The 16,335-nt window shown below is 40.6% G+C and overlaps 1 protein-coding gene across 1 annotated transcript in view; it reads left to right on the top strand.

Moving 5' to 3' along the window:
- The window catches only part of DDX10 (DEAD-box helicase 10), a 178,986-nt gene that overhangs the window by 150,670 nt on the left and 11,981 nt on the right, over positions 1–16,335 (top strand). Inside the window, exon 17 of the mRNA XM_073662435.1 lies at positions 872–1,056. Within this exon, the coding sequence (XP_073518536.1) occupies positions 872–1,056 (185 nt within the window). The remainder of the gene's footprint in view (positions 1–871; positions 1,057–16,335) is intronic.

Here is a 16,335-nt window from a genome sequence, read left to right on the forward strand (position 1 = left end):
GTCCAAATCCAGGCCTCCATTAGATAATAAATTTTGATTTCCATTAATGATTTTTGTGTGATTTTGTTGTCAGCACATTCAACTTTGTACAGAACTAAGTTTTCAAAGAGAATATTTCTTTAATTCATTGATTCATTCATTCATTCATTCATTCATTCATTCATTCAGATCTAGGATGTGTTATTTGAGTGTTCCCTTTATTTTTTGAGCAGTGTATATATAAATCTAGCCTTTATAGCCAAGAGGACATGATCCTCAACTCTTCTTTGTGGGCATCCTCTTGAGGACCATATCCTGTTGGCCAAAAATACTAGATTTTTATACAAGGAATATTGGGGCATATCTCACGAAAGAGGAGTTACAGGAACAAAACATAAACTATTTCTGATTCAAGAGAACGACATTTTGTACCAGGTAAAAAAAAAATTACATATTTTTGGTTAGTGACTGGTCTTCGTTAAGGTTTAAGGCTCTCAGTCTGCACCATCGTAATTTTTGTTTTACAAGGCATCTAGTAACATGGTTCTTCTGAAGAACATGGTTTAGTTCAAGTTTATATTCTATATTGTCGACCATCTGATATCTATGGGAGCCTCACGACTCTACCCTGATGGTGATTTCAGGGAAGAGAAGGAGCAGCTTGTGGGAATTTTAATGCCAATACTCTTGTTTTCAGGGGAAATAAGTCCCCATCGGAGATTCCTGGCAGCGACTTTCTCCTCTCTCCCCATTCAGATTGCATGAATGCTTGGCCAAGCCGAGTACCCAGGTGTATTGGGGAGTCTGGAGAGATGTCTGTCGAAAGATGCATGTGTGGCCACCTTCAGGGTTAGGAGTTACTAACATTTGGTATCTTTTTGGTCTTTTGTAGGAGGATGAGGAGGCTGTCGCTTACCTTGACCAGGATGACAGTGAAGATGAATTGGACCTCAGTGCCCTCCCTGACCCCGATAAGTACAGAGGGGGTGATAATGACAGTGGTGATGATGATGGTGATGGAGACTACGATGGTGATGGAGACCACGAGGATGACCGCAGTGAAGAAGAGAGTAGCAGGTACATTATTGCTTTGAATATTTCTGGGTTTACTCAGAAAACTTCAAGAACATTTTCAGATAATATTCTCTCGGCGTTATCACAGCTGTCCACTTCAAGTGAATATTTAATGTTAAATCCCTCTTCCTACTTTCTAAAACCAACACTGCCAGGAGCCCATTGGACAGATGCCGCAACCATCTGGACAGGACTGTCAGAACTTGTTGTTTCAGGACATTAGAATTTCAGGTTCTCTCGGGAACCTATTTGAGACACAGACCCGTAAGATGAGGGAAAAGAGACATGGATTATTAACTATTTGGTACCAATGGATGCCGTCTTTGAAAATTCTTTCTCCTCGTGATAGCTGGGTCAGATTCACACTACGTCCCATCTTGGTCCCTAAGCTGTGAGCTTTGGATCACTGTCGACATGATGCGATTGTGTCTTCTTGCCCATATGTTGCCAATATGGACCTGCTGTGTTTGATGACGAAGTTCACCTAATTATGCGGTTTCCTAACTATTTGATATGTTTAGTGTTAAAGGGAGAGTTGATGTAGAAAGGAAGCTTTTAGCATTATTGCTCCGTAGCCATAAAAATATGAAAATTCTGGTAGCATAGATTACCTTTTGTGTAGGTTTCAAATCATGGTTACAAAATTGCTTCACAAGTTACTTCACATGAAAGCGAACCATTCCTTTAAGGGTGTTAAACGGTCTTTTTTCTTAACAATAGTGAAATCTTGCCTATCTAGTCTCTAGTTATACAGTGGCTTGCTTTGCATGACCTGAATTCCTTTCAGCTTATTAAACCTTTTGACTTTGAGTACTGCAAAAGCTTAAATGGGTCGTCCCTACTGGACCACTCCCTTCCTAATAGCTGCAGTGTGGTGCCGGATAAAATAAAGTGCGGACTTGGCTCCCTTGACTTTTGGCTCCCTTGACTTTTGGCTCCCTTGACTTTTGGCTCCCTTGACTTTTGGCTCCCTTGACTTTTGGCTCCCTTGACTTTTGGCTCCCTCGACCTTCCTGCTGTATCTCCTGGCTGCAGTCTTTCACTAAATGGTTTGAATGGAAGTCCACTCGGACAATATAGGGAAGGCTACAGCTGATCAGTGGCTGCTGATTGGCTGCAATGATTACATGACATAAGTGTTACTTGACTACCTGGAAAGTCAGTGGGGAGGTCACAGGAGCGGATTCTTTAACTCATTCTGCAACCAGCAGTACGCAATGCAACACTGAGACTATAAAACGCTAATGGTGCAATTTTTTTTTTTTAATGAACCCCATTAGAAAAGTGATTTGAGTTGAAAAAAACAAAAAAAATATGGCGGCGACAACCTTGAAATATTGTCACTAAATCGGGGGGTTACCAAACGGTTTTGTAAAATTGCAAAATCTCTGCAGCCTCAATGTTCTTTACACTTGTAGTTCACGTTATTGCAGCGTGTCATCTTTATGGTTGCGGATGGTCGTGTACTGGGGTCGTCCGTAGTCAGTGTATCTCTTGCCTTCTATGGTAACACATATTTTTAGGCTCTGTTCACACTGCTATGAGTCTCCATCAGGGGACCAGGAACATTTACCGGAAACGGTTGTCAGACTCAACATGAGAACCTGCCGGGCCCCGTTGTGAGCCGAGTGTAATTGGCGGTACTTTGGTGCTAATGTTCTCTGCACGGTGTAAGAGGATGTAATTACTACTTGCATGTGTTCCCGGTACACGTGGCAGCGACTTGTCATTTTTAGAAGTGTTGTAGATATTAATAAAACTGTGACACAAAACGGTTATCCAGGAAGAAATGAACCAGAAATTCCATCTCTGATAATAATTCATGAAATATATATTCCTATTAGTGATCGCCGTCTCTAGAATTGAAGTAACCAACATCTCGGGTTCAAAATGGGCAATTTAGAGATAGCGAATGTTAATTTAATGGGAAAATACAGGTGATCTGTCATCCGTGCTCTGTTGTGCCATATAATGGTAAAAGTGCAGTCTTCATCCGAACTGACATAGTACATTGGGCAGGAAGAGGTACACTAATGGTTTTACAGTAATATTCACCCTTGGGTTTAGTAGAGAAGATATAAGGTCATGTAATTTACAGTACAGACCAAAAGTTTGGACACACCTTCTCATTTAAAGATTTTTCTGTATTTTCATGACTATGAAAATTGTACATTCACACTGAAGGCATCAAAACTATGAATTAACACATGTGGAATTATATACTTAACAAAAAAGTGTGAAACAACTGAAAATATGTCTTATATTCTAGGTTCTTCAAAGTAGCCACCTTTTGCTTTGATGACTGCTTTGCACACTCTTGGCATTCTCTTGATGAGCTTCAAGAGGTAGTCACCAGAAATGGTTTTCACTTCACAGGTGTGCCCTGTCAGGTTTAATAAGTGGGATTTCTTGCCTTATAAATGGGGTTGGGACCATCAGTTGTGTTGTGCAGAAGTCTGGTGGATACACAGCTGATAGTCCTACTGAATAGACTGTTAGAATTTGTATTATGGCAAGAAAAAAGCAGCTAAGTAAAGAAAAACGAGTGGCCATCATTACTTTAAGAAATGAAGGTCAGTCAGTGCGAAAAATTGGGAAAACTTTGAAAGTGTCTCCAAGTGCAGTTGCAAAAACCATCAAGCGCTACAAAGAAACTGGCTCACATGAAGACCGCCCCAGGAAAGGAAGACCATGAGTCACCTCTGCTTCTGAGGATAAGTTTATCCGAGTCACCAGCCTCAGAAATCATAGGTCAACAGCAGCTCAGATTAGAGACCAGGTCAATGCCACACAGAGTTCTAGCAGCAGACACATCTCTACAACAACTGTTAAGAGGAGACTTTGTGCAGCAGGCCTTCATGGTAAAATAGCTGCTAGGAAACCACTGCTAAGGACAGGCAACAAGCAGAAGAGACTTGTTTGGGCTAAAGAACACAAGGAATGTACAGTCGAAATCTGTGCTTTGGTTTGATGAGTCCAAATTTGAGATCTTTGGTTCCAACCACCGTGTCTTTGTGCGACGCAGAAAAGGTGAACGGATGGACTCTACATGCCTGGTTCCCACCGTGAGGCATGGAGGAGGAGGTGTGATGGTGTGGGGGTTCTTTGCTGGTGACACTGTTGGGGATTTATTCAAAATTGAGGGCATACTGAACCAGCATGACTACCACAGCATCTTGCAGCGGCATGCTATTTCATCCGGTTTGCGTTTAGTTGGACCATCATTTATTTTTCAACAGGACAATGACCTAATACACCTCCAGGCTGTGTAAGGGCTATTTGACCAAGAAGGAGAGTGATGGGGTGCTACGCCAGATGACTCGGCCTCCACAGTCACCAGACCTGAACCCAATCGAGATGGTTTGGGGTGAGCTGGAATGCAGAGTGAAGGCAAAAGGGCCAACAAGTGTTAAGCATCTCTGGGAACTCCTTCAAGATTGTTGGAAGACCATTTCTGGTGACTACCTCTTGAAGCTCATCAAGAGAATGCCAACAGTGTGCAAAGCAGTCATCAAAGCAAAAGGTGGCTACTTTGAAGAACCTAGAATATAAGACATATTTTCAGTTGTTTCACACTTTTTTGTTAAGTATATAATTCCACATGTGTTAATTCATAGTTTTGATGCCTTCAGTGTGAATGTACAATTTTCATATTCAAGAAAATACAGAAAAATCTTTAAATGAGAAGGTGTCTCCAAACTTTTGGTCTGTACTGTATATCTAACTCAAGTTTACTGTTTATCTAAAATTGGCTAACGGCTTGGGGCAGGTTATATGGCTTATGGAAGTCGTACATGCTCATGCACATCACCTCATTATAATTCTTCTGTACAGAGTGCTGTAATAGGGCTCCCATAGACTTAGAAAGAGAATTTCAGCATCAGGAGCTTCATTAAAATCTCAATTTATTAGGCAAGTATAAAAACATGAATAAAGGTGTACAGAAAACCATTGCAAGCACCAAGGGGAAAGTATGGGCAAACGCGTTTCAGGCAGAACTCCTTACTCATTGCTTTCGGTCTGAAACTCGTTTGCCAATAGTTTCCCCTTGGTGTTTTTTTTGTACACCTTTATTCATGTTTTAGACTTTCCTAATAAATTGAGATTTTGATGAAGATCCTGACTCTTGAATCCTTTCTTCGTTTATCGCTCATGCGGCACTGCTAGCCTCCGTGCATCGGACTTCTAATGTGGGTTAGCTGACTCTTTCCAATTTTCACGCTTCCCTTTTTTTTAATTCAGAGATTCTCTGCAGCTCTCTACCTATTGCCCATCGAGTGCAATGTAAATTCTATGTAATGTCAAATAAAGATTGTCCAGCCCCCTCTATCTGCAATAACAGCCGATCCTGTGTACCTGGAGTCTAATTTATTTATTTTACTCACTTACATAGCACCATCATATTCCACAGCACTTTACAGACATCATAATCACTGTCCCCATTGGGGCTCAAAATCTAAATTCCCCATCAGTATGTCTTTGGAATGTTGAAGGAAACCAAAGAACCCGGAGGAAACCCACACAAACACGGGGAGAACATACAAACTCCTTGCCTATATTGTCTTTGGCAGGACTTGAACCCAGGACTGCAACGCTGAAAAGCCACAGTACTTAGCTGCCGTGTGGCGACATTTTATTCAAGCAGTTTTTTTTAATCTTTTATCAGTAGTGAAATCAAAAGGGAGCCCCTACACATTACTCAAATGTTTACGCCTGTTTTTTTTTTTTTTTTTTTTAATTCACTAACTGATATATCATTTTCATCATTTTCATACTATACATACGGGTAGCATGTATCAGACACTGGCTGCATGATTTCAGCTAGGTATGTTTGACTCTGAAATGCTGTGGCATTTCAGAGACAAGAAAAACTTTAAAAGCCAGCCTATGACTAAGCCGCACTTGAGACTAATTGGAAAGGGGGGTCCCTGGTGACTTCTTCACTCCCACTGACAGTTACTGACAGGATACTCACTCAAGGAGAGAAGTTGACTCCTAATATCACACCCACTGCTCTACGGGCAATTGATTTCTATACAGCAATTTTCTGATAATCTCCCTCACCCTTCCTCTCAGCACGTGACCAAGCTGCTGTTATAAATCTTGGAAAATCACCAGCACCCTACATGGGCAGATTTCAGAGCAGGTCTCCTAATCACTGCTCTCACTGTCCCGAGCGGTGTGCCCTGTCATCTCTATATGTAAAAACAGTGATAAGTGTAGACTCCAGAGCAAACCACATATAGCTGAATGTGTTACAGCAGAATTTTGCAGAGCTTTATAGTTCTACTAAACCTACAGCTCTGCTACTATCATCGGCAGATTTCAGAGTGGGTATCCTAATCACTGCTCTCACTGTCCCGAGCTGTGTGCCCTGTCATCTCTATATGTAAAAACAGTGATAAGTGTAGACTCCAGAACAAACCACTGATAGCTGAATGTGTTACAGCAGAACTTGTGCTGAGCTTTAAAGTTCTTGTTACTCAAGAAGAGCCAGCCTGCCCAAAACCAAGAAGTGAAAGCGACTGAAACGTTGTGCGCTGCTCAAGAGACCACTTCAGAATAACACTGTTAGGCAGCTGTGTAAGAATGTTTCCATTCACGGTCACCAGAAATTCCCTTTTAGGAAATTGGTTTCCCAGAGACATTACTTAATATTTCCATAAATGTGTAATATATTGATAATATACAGTTCTCACCTATTCAGTAATAATCTGGGACAACGTATGGGACTGTAGGACAAACTGTAGGAGTTTACGATCATCTCAGGAGTAACGCCAGTTGAAAAGCCAATCTTTATTTCGGGTACAATCCTATTTTCTCGCAGTACGTCTCTCCCCTTCTCTTGTGATTATCGCCAGTGAGATTCCAGCAGCGCAGGAGCCGTTATTAATGCTTTTTGCAGAGTATCTTCCAAGTCCTATAAAACTAAAGGTCATTTATAAGCTCTTGTGGAAGGCATATTAGTGACAAGCGGCGGGGCTGGGGAGCAGTTTATCTCCAGCTCTTTCTTCCCCTCTTAAAATCAAATTTATTGTTCTCGGCCTGAAGCTTTTAACAGCCTCGCCATCTGAGGAAGAACACGAAGCAGAGCTGCAACAACTCCCTTTGTCGTAATGAGAAATTGTTTTTGTTGGTTGGTATTATTTAAGAAAAAAAGAAACTTTTTTTCTTATCAATAAAAACATATACCCTAATCAAAAAAAAACAAAACTATTCAGCATTTCTGAATTCGGAAGAGTGGTGATGTATCGGTGCGTAACAACACAGTTAATTTGCTTTTTTAGGAGTTCGGGAAACCTGGGAGACAGTGTTTGGATGTTGGTGGTCATATTGATTGTCACTCAACTTCACTGGAACTGGGAAGCTGAGAAACAGCCTTTTCTTTAATAGCTTGACTGAAGACTATGTAATTTTTTATTTTGGGTGCCAGTGCCCTTTCTTGAAAGACTGCAAATAAAACTTTGGACTCCAACCTGTGGCATTTCCACTGTTGCAAAGCTGTAGCCTCCAGTTGTCTGGGTATGGGGGACCATTGTGGTTTAGGAACCTCTACTGTAAATAATTCTTATGAGCTACAGTATAGTTTCTAAAAATGCAAGCCGACTACTGAGAGAGGTAAAATCTGTGAATTGTAGAGGACACCAGGTGGTAGAATAAGTTCTCTCCCGACTTTAGCAGACACAGGAACGCTCATCCTGGCCAAGCACTCGGAGTTCTCCATGAGAGAGCCATTGCTTGAATTGTCGGGCAGCAGATCATCTCCCATAGAAAAAAAGAATAAGGCGGTTGATTTCAAACTTCCCGATCCTAATATCCCCCATTATAATATAATGGGTGACAGTCGGGAGGACCCCGTACATATTAAATGGGTATCCGTGGGTTTGGACAACTTTTATCCAATGTGTATGGGTGGAGCTGAAGGTGATTTAGATGGCCTACCTCGGTCAATCTTCTGGAATGTCTATTGATCAAATATTCTCAATGTAGAGCAGTACTCGTAAACTTGCCAGTGTAAAAAGTTTGATGAACCAACCAATTTCTGTGGAGCTAGCCAAATATTTTATGTGCATCCATGACTCGTCCCTCAACAGATTTCAGGAATAAGAAGGCTAAGTGCCCAAGATGCTGAAATGCTGATGATTTTTTCTGCATCTCCCTGGTAGGAAAAACTCATGCGGATTTTACATGTTTTTTTCCCGCCAGGTAGAAGCGTTTGTGAAGCGTTTTTGCATGCATTTCTGCATGCGAGTTATCAAGTTCTTTTCCAAGCGATTTTAGCATCACTTGGAAAAGTGCTTGACAACTTGGTCACACTATATAAATCCATGCAACCGGCATGGATTTTATATAGTGTCACCAAGTTAATAGTTAAAAAAAAAATAAAAATGGTAAAAAATAAAAATTATACTCACCTTCTGATGGCCTGTGGTCTTCTCTCTGGTGCGTCCTGGCTCCCCGGTGACTTGCAACGGTGTAAAAGGACCTTCCATGACGTCATTTAGTCATGTAACAGGTCACCCGAACGACTATGTCAGCGGTCGCATGACCTGTCACATGACTGAATGACATCATAGAAGGTCTTTTTACACCATTGCGAGACGCCGGGGAGCCAGGACGCACCGTATAGGAGACCGGGTGCCATATGAAGGTAAGTATGTGTTTATTTTTTATTTTAAATTCTTTTTTTTACAGGTACTATGGTACCCGGGTCTGGAGGAGAGTCTCCTCTTCTCCAGATCCGGGTACCATCAGCACAGTGAATCGCTTAATATCCACATGTGCACATGTAGTCATGCGGATATTATGTGATTCAATGCAAGTCAATGGCGGCAATTACGCTGTGTGTCCGCAAAAATAATTGGTAGTGCTACGTATTTTTCCGCAATGATAATCCACAGCGGAAATTTCCGCAGCATGTGCACAGCACATGCGGATTATCTTTGGGGACCATGGGGCACGTATTACCAAGTGTTTTTTAAGCATTTTCTCTGCAGAAATTCCTGGCAAAAACGCTTGAAAAACGTATAGTGAGCACGCAGCTGAACAATCTGACTTGTTGAATTTCTGTGCCGATCCTCTCAGGGGAGATAAGCTGCTATCAAAGTGTCTGGCAGGAGCTTACTCCCCTTTCCCTATTAAAATATGAATGCTCAACCAAACTGATGTATATTTGGGGTGGGAGGTTGAGGAATTTCTTCAAAAAAACATTTACATTTTTGCAAAAATCAGCACGAAAGTGCTAGCATGCAGCGGATTTTAAAATCAGCCACATGCTCATTCTTATATTGAATTTAATTGCGGATTTCACCCTACTTTTGCTTTGTAATGGAGTAGGGATGAATAAGCAGTCAAATCCGCAACAAAATCCACAACTAATGCATGAGGACTTGGTTACAAATTCGTTGTGGACCAAATCCACACAGAAATAAGAATAGTTGTCAGTCAAGCCCAGCTGGTTGGGGAGAAGCCGCCCAGCAGAAACCATTTAAAGAGGTTTTCCCACTCACAAAAGTTAATTTTAATCAACAGAACTTTGAGTAAAAATAAGTTCTACAATTGGATGTGTTTAGATAAAATGTTCCTGTGCTGAGATAATCTTATAAATGTGCCCCTGCTGTGTACTGTGTAATGGCTGTGTCTGACCGTACAGGGACATGGTCTGATCATACCACATCTCCTGGGCAGGGGAGGAAGCAAAAGAGTATACAGACAGGACAGCAGGGGATCGCAGCTGATTCTTTTTGTGAGACAAAACATTTCCCTTTCTATTTTTAAACAATGTTTTACTTCAAAGAAAGAATCATTGGCGATACCCATTCTGTAATGTCTGTATAGTTTTTTTCGTTTTTTTTTTCTCCTCCCTTGCCCAGGAACTGTGGTATGATCAGACCATGTTCCTGTACGGTCAGACACAGCCATTACACAGCACACAGCAGGGGCACATTTATAACATTATCTCAGCACAGGAACATTTTATTTAAACACATCCAATTGTGGAAATTATTATTATTCCAAGATCTAGTGATTAAAATCAACTTTTGTTTGTGAGAAAACCCCTTCAAGGCTATGTGGCAACATATGTCCTGCAACACTGAAATCCGTGTCAACTGTGATCTCCTACAATTGTGATAGTTGCAGATGTTTCCAAATTGGATTTTCTGTCGCAAGTCAAATTCGAATCGCTAGCCATAGGGTCCAATGCAAGAAACATGCGATTTGTGTGCGACTCATCTGTGATTTTGCCATTTTTTTTTTCCCAACGGTAGAATCTCAACTCTGAAATAGTTGTACAGCGGCAAATTGCAGACACGTTTCACAAAGATTTTTGATTGCGTGAGTTGTCTGAAAAATTGCTCTAGAGCGACATGTCAATATGTAGCCTAATGGACTCTGAAGTCGTCCAAAATTTTTGATAGTAAGAAAACTGCAGTCCCCATTACTATTCTTACCATAAAATATCCCAGATTCCTGACGACATCATCGATGTTACGGGAGTTCTTGAGGATTTGCTAGTATTCGTTCAATGGTCTCTGTGGCTGTCATGGCTCTATTACAAATTGACGTTATGACTCTAGCATGAGCAGAGTCTGTGGCCTGAGATTTAGAAAGTTTCCTAATGGATTTTGGCTTTTCGAAGACCTGTGTTTGTAGAGTTTAGCAAAAAGATTTGCTCTTCTGATTGGTGAGGTGTGATGTATGCATGATGTTGCGCCAAGCTTCTTAATCAGAAAAGATGCTGGTAATGCTGGCAGGTAGGGCGACCACAGGGCTACATGGACTTCTGACAGTCGGTGGGCCCGGCTCCTGCATATCTTCTTGCACAACTTTACGTTGTAAGCTTGGCCATTGACTCGAAGAATATTGCTATGATCTTTACAAACCAATTTTAGTTTTCTCACCTTTTGCAAAATACTTGCGGTCAATCGGAAGTTTTATCTCTTACATCAAGGAAACTAATATCTGTCCTGGCCGTGTGACGGACACACGGGTGAATGGCTCGTTACTAGACATAAATCTGATATCTGTCCTGTAACTGAAGTGTTAAATATCCTGTATATTGTGTATAGGAAAGTGTTGGACGCGGTACTCTATGCACATCTCGTATATGCTTTTCCTGCTTCGCCTTAAGTTTTCATACTTTGCTTTTTTTTTCTTTTACTCTAATATATGAATTCTTACATTCTTCACGGTCAACATGGTCGTAACATGATTATTTTATTACACATGTAATAAATCCTTCACAACCGATTATGATTTATGACTCTCAGATTTGCTGACTATGGATAATCTCACTTCTCTTATTCCTAATTATTCTTATTTATGCACAACTGCTTAAGGCTCCCTCACATACTTTACCTACGTTGTTAACACCTATAGGGAGAACATATTGTGCAGCACTTTACAATTCAGAATAGAAGAACACTTTGAATTGGCTCAAGTCTTGAGGAACACACTAGATAATTGCGGATATGGACACCTTCAGGGGCGTTGTTGTAATTTAAGTGCATCTATTTTGGGCTAAAATTAATATTTGCAATTGAGTTTCATTAAAAATTGTTCAACAATTGCCTTTTAAGATTTAGTTTTCCTGCACATGGATGGCTGAGGAATGAGATATTGGGAACAATAAAAATTGGCGCCTGAGATATTGAGCTTGTTTTTAGGTCCATTTTTGTCGCCGGTTCTAAAATCTGCCCTTATTTTTCTTCCATCAGCCCAATTTAATGACATATATGGTATACCAGATGTATATGCAGACCACTGGTTGAACACTAGGACTGGTGTCTATTAAACACTATTATTTTTGCCTTCTTGGTTACTAAAACAAATTCATGCATGTAGATTTGTTTATGAAAAATTTACGTCACAGAAGAATAAGAATTAAACATGCATAAAAAGTTGTCATTCATACACTGTTCATTTACTGAGAGACCTCTCAAAGCGGTTCTTTAAAGATCTCTTGTGGTGAGTTGCGCCAGTTAAATAGACCAGCAGTAATCCGCCATCATGTGGGAATCCCATTGTCCTCGGTATCTTTCCTCTGTAGTTCTTAAATCTTGGTGGAATCGTTTATTTAGGTCACCAAGGTTTTTGTCACGCAAGGTGTGTGAAAGACTAAGTGCAACACGAAGGGAAGATGGGGAGGAAGCCCAAACACTAGGGAAAGGGGAAGTGGAGACCCATAGGCAGATCTAATATCACCCTGCCTACCCTACCGTCCCTATATAGGATCCACACCTATTGCCGAGCAGCAGGGCTGTGAAGTCGGGGACCATTTTGGTGGAGTCTGAATCAGTCGGTATAAAATGGACAGACTCCAACTCCTAAAATATATAATAAATTGGGTCAATGCAGTTTGTGGGGCATATTTTTTTTCATAAGAATTTGGGAAAGTTATGAAATGTCCTATTCCTGATCTAAGGGTCTAGGGCCTTTTAGCTGAGATGAATCTGTGCTACAGTAAATTTATCACTTAAACATGAGCCATGTATGAAAGAGTCAGAGGTTTGGCTTACTGACTCCACAGTCCTGCCGAGCAGGCCCTGAATGTCTCAGGAGCTTGGCCCTAGATAGGAATGGGTGAGCACTGGTCAGGCCCCACTACAAACTAAAAACAACGAGGTAGACAAACAAAGGGGATAAACTATGCACTAAAGAACATAGAAGTACCACCAGCAATTCCCTGGAGTAAACTGAGTGTTTTTAACTCCTAGGCAAGGGTGTGTCAATCAGCAGCAGGAGGAAGGTCACCTCTCGGTCTTAAAGGAATAAGGATTACGAAGGTGTCTTTACTGCCAAGTGCAGTGACCTTCTACAGCCAGATCCAGAGCGACTGTCTATTACACCTGGCACATCCGTGACAGTTTTCTGAGAAATGATCCAAGCAGCTGTGGAGATGATGCACCTTGATACTCATTGTACGGCCAAGGTGACGGAAAGAAGATGGCATTCTTTCTACTAGTCCAGTTTAATTATCTGCTTTATAGTTCCCAAGAAAATTCTTAACTATAGTGAAAGAAGACCATTCATCTGCCTTGGCATCGCTCAATGAATCTTTGAAGTGTGGATCTTTCATGAGTTCTCTGATTTGAGGACTGTCAAAAATACCCTCCTTTAGCTTCTCCATGGTCAGTGCTGGAAATTTTCTGCAGATGTAGTGGAAGCATCTTCTTTGTTTAGAGTCTTTACAAACTGCTTCATTAAACCTAATTTGATGTGCAGTGGTGGTAAAATGATCTTATTCCTTCAATTCCATTCTTTTTTCCTACCATGTGTTCTCTCCGAGGCCACTTTTCTCAACCTGTGTTCGTTTTTTGATCTACTATCCCAGTGACAGATAAAACAGGGATACTTCGTGAAACCAAAGACAAGAAAAATACCCAAATAACTGAAAGTAAATGTATAAATCGCACAGTGCAAAAATAATGATAAATAATAAAGGGTATTTAGTTAACATAATTTTGATCAAAGTAATGTGAAAGCTATCCCGCCACTTCACGGCAACCCTTATGGGACAGTCCTAACTCTAATATTAAAAACCTTACCATTTGTCAAGTGACATACATATGGACAAGGGCAGAGAGACTAGATCCCTAGTGTGAGCATAAGACTTAGACTTAGAGAGACTTAGTGTATCCACTCTGCTGTCCCAAGAGCATATTCACCATCTTTAAATTCACACAGATTGGCCACTAGTGATCGTGGTATACTTTCTGGATGACCAGAGCAATTGTGTTTTGCTCTTCAGTCATCTTAGTTGAGTTACCTATTGGGATTGATCCCAATTTGTTTCCATTGTGTTAAAGCACACAATTTAGGCTCTGCTTAGAACAGTCTATGAACAGTCACCATTCTCTTGGACGTTATGCCATTTTCTTCAGCAAGCCTTGAACATTATTGGAATAAACCAAATCACTTTCCTCCGAGAAGAATAGCAGTCAAACCTTTTCTCTGTTGCGATAGTATGTGATTTTTGGTTTCTGGACGTACTAAATTCATCTCTGCTAGTCTAGACGCCAACAATTCTGCTCATTTCTTTGGGAGATTTAGCTTTCTAACGAGGTCATTGAGCTCCGGGTGATTAAAAACTTGTGGCACTGATGAGGTTCCTTCAAAATCACAGTCATCATAACTACTGTTTGTAGGTGAAGAACAGGGTTCATCTTCAGGGAGCTCTCCTAGTTTGAATGCCGACTGATGGGATTGGTATTTCATCTGGGTGTGAAACAGGTCGTTTTGTCGAGTCGTCTAGTTACATCCATTTTCTCTGATTACGTCCAATTTTTGTTTGGACAGCATGCTGGCCCATGTTATTCCATAGGGCTGTTGAGGTGAACAATTGTTCTATTGGTACGACTACTCGTGAGAAAAGAAATTACAGCGTGCGCTACTTTCTTCCGAGTCTCACCCATTCAAGTCTAATTGAATCCCACACAACATCCGATTTTCACAGATACATTTCTCTTATAAACCTAGGAAACTGGATTTTATCATGTAACATTTTTTAAGGTAGATGTTAGAAAATGGATCGCACACGGACTTAAAAAAAAAAAAAAACTGTTGCATTCTTCATCTTCTCTCCATTAAATTCATAGCACAACAGTCTACAGTTAATAAAAAGTGCATGCGACTCCTTTATTATTTTTAGTAATAATTGAGAGGCATATGGGACGGTTAAGATTGTGATTAATTGCAATGGCTGCATCATTGACATGAAACCGCCATTTATTAATGGGCTGACCATCGTTCTAAGACCTTTTGTTTTGCTAGGGATTATTAAACATTGTATGCAAATCAGAATCTAAAATGGACTGGTCACAGCCAGAGAACCAGTATACCTGAGAGATGTTGCTGGTTGCAATTTATTGGCTCCGAACAAATATATTTCCAGCTAAAACATACAATACTGAGAAGCCTGTATAGTCTTTGTGCAAACCCCACAATGACCACACAAAGCAGTGTATAATCTTTGAGACTATTACCTAATGGTCCTTTTTTTGAGGTTCTTAATCTTGCCAAATGGGGTCAAAAATCTAATTTCCCTTTTTTAGGCACAGACTTATATATATTTAGGGCCATAGGAATCTAAAATTACCTGTTGGTATTTTTAGTAAAGGAAAAATAAAATCTGCAACCTTTTCAAGTTTTGGCTCTACTCTCTCTTACGTCTTTTTGCTCGTAAGATTCATCTTTTCTTGGTACAAGGGTGAGTGAGGATAAACATTCAAAAAAATTTTTTTTGTACCGTGTGTTTCAAAATTTGATGTGGAAGTGGCCTCATAACTGTTCAACCCAGCTATATATAAATAGGTATATTGGTTGGTCCTGGCAGTCGATACAGGGTGGAAATACTTGCTCCTGGACAGTATCTTGCTGCGGTGTTTTCACATCACGTACGGTTCTGTTTTGTTTAGAGTCCTACTCTTCATGAGATTCTACCTATTGAGCAACCATAACTTCCCTGAATGAAGAGGTCCCTTTTGCTTAAAAAGCCTTTTGGTTCTGATCATCTTTTCAATGAGTTGTAAGCATGCCCATATCATTGAAACCCATAACTCTCAATGGGCAACCACTCTAAGCTACAAAAACCATTGGTTTGGCTCAGTGTGTGAGAACCTCTTTATTCAAAGTAGAGTTTGCAGTCCCAGCTCTGTTGACCCAACTGATATTATTTTACACTGTTTTATATGGACTTCTCGTGTTGCTGTATAATGTCCAGTTGGGTGTCATGTTCTTGGCAAAGTTTCCGGAGTTAAGTTTTATACAGACTTCTTCAGATGCCAGAACTCTCTTCCGCTCCGATTCATATGGATTATCAAAAAACTTCTGTATGACGCAACAAAAAAATTGGACATACAGGCCTCATGCAAATCTATGAAAGCCCAATTGTAACGACCTCTATAATTGCAGAACCAAATGGTACAGCGAAGCATGCCGAGCCACAAAGTCCTAGTTTGCCCACATGCATTTATCTGCACCATGGGGTGTTACCCGAATGGAGCCATATTACTACCATTGCCATGAAGCCTTACAGCTAATATATGTCAAAACTTTGGACAAGCCTGTACATGCGATGGTTTTCCTTGTTATTGAAATGTGCACATTGTAGCTTCAGACTGAAGGAAACAAAACACGAAGGTAAACCTGTAGAAACGGAGTAATGAAACCATGTGTAAAAGAAACCAGAATGCGCTAAACCTTAGATTCCTCAAAGTATCAACCTTTTATTCTGATGACCGCTGTATACCCCCTTGCCATTCTCTTAAGCAGCTTCATTAG

This window comes from Phyllobates terribilis, unplaced genomic scaffold (genome assembly GCF_046119375.1).
Source record: "Phyllobates terribilis strain yellow unplaced genomic scaffold, ASM4611937v1 Scaffold_2__4_contigs__length_985480577, whole genome shotgun sequence".
Taxonomy (NCBI): Eukaryota; Metazoa; Chordata; class Amphibia; order Anura; family Dendrobatidae; genus Phyllobates; species Phyllobates terribilis.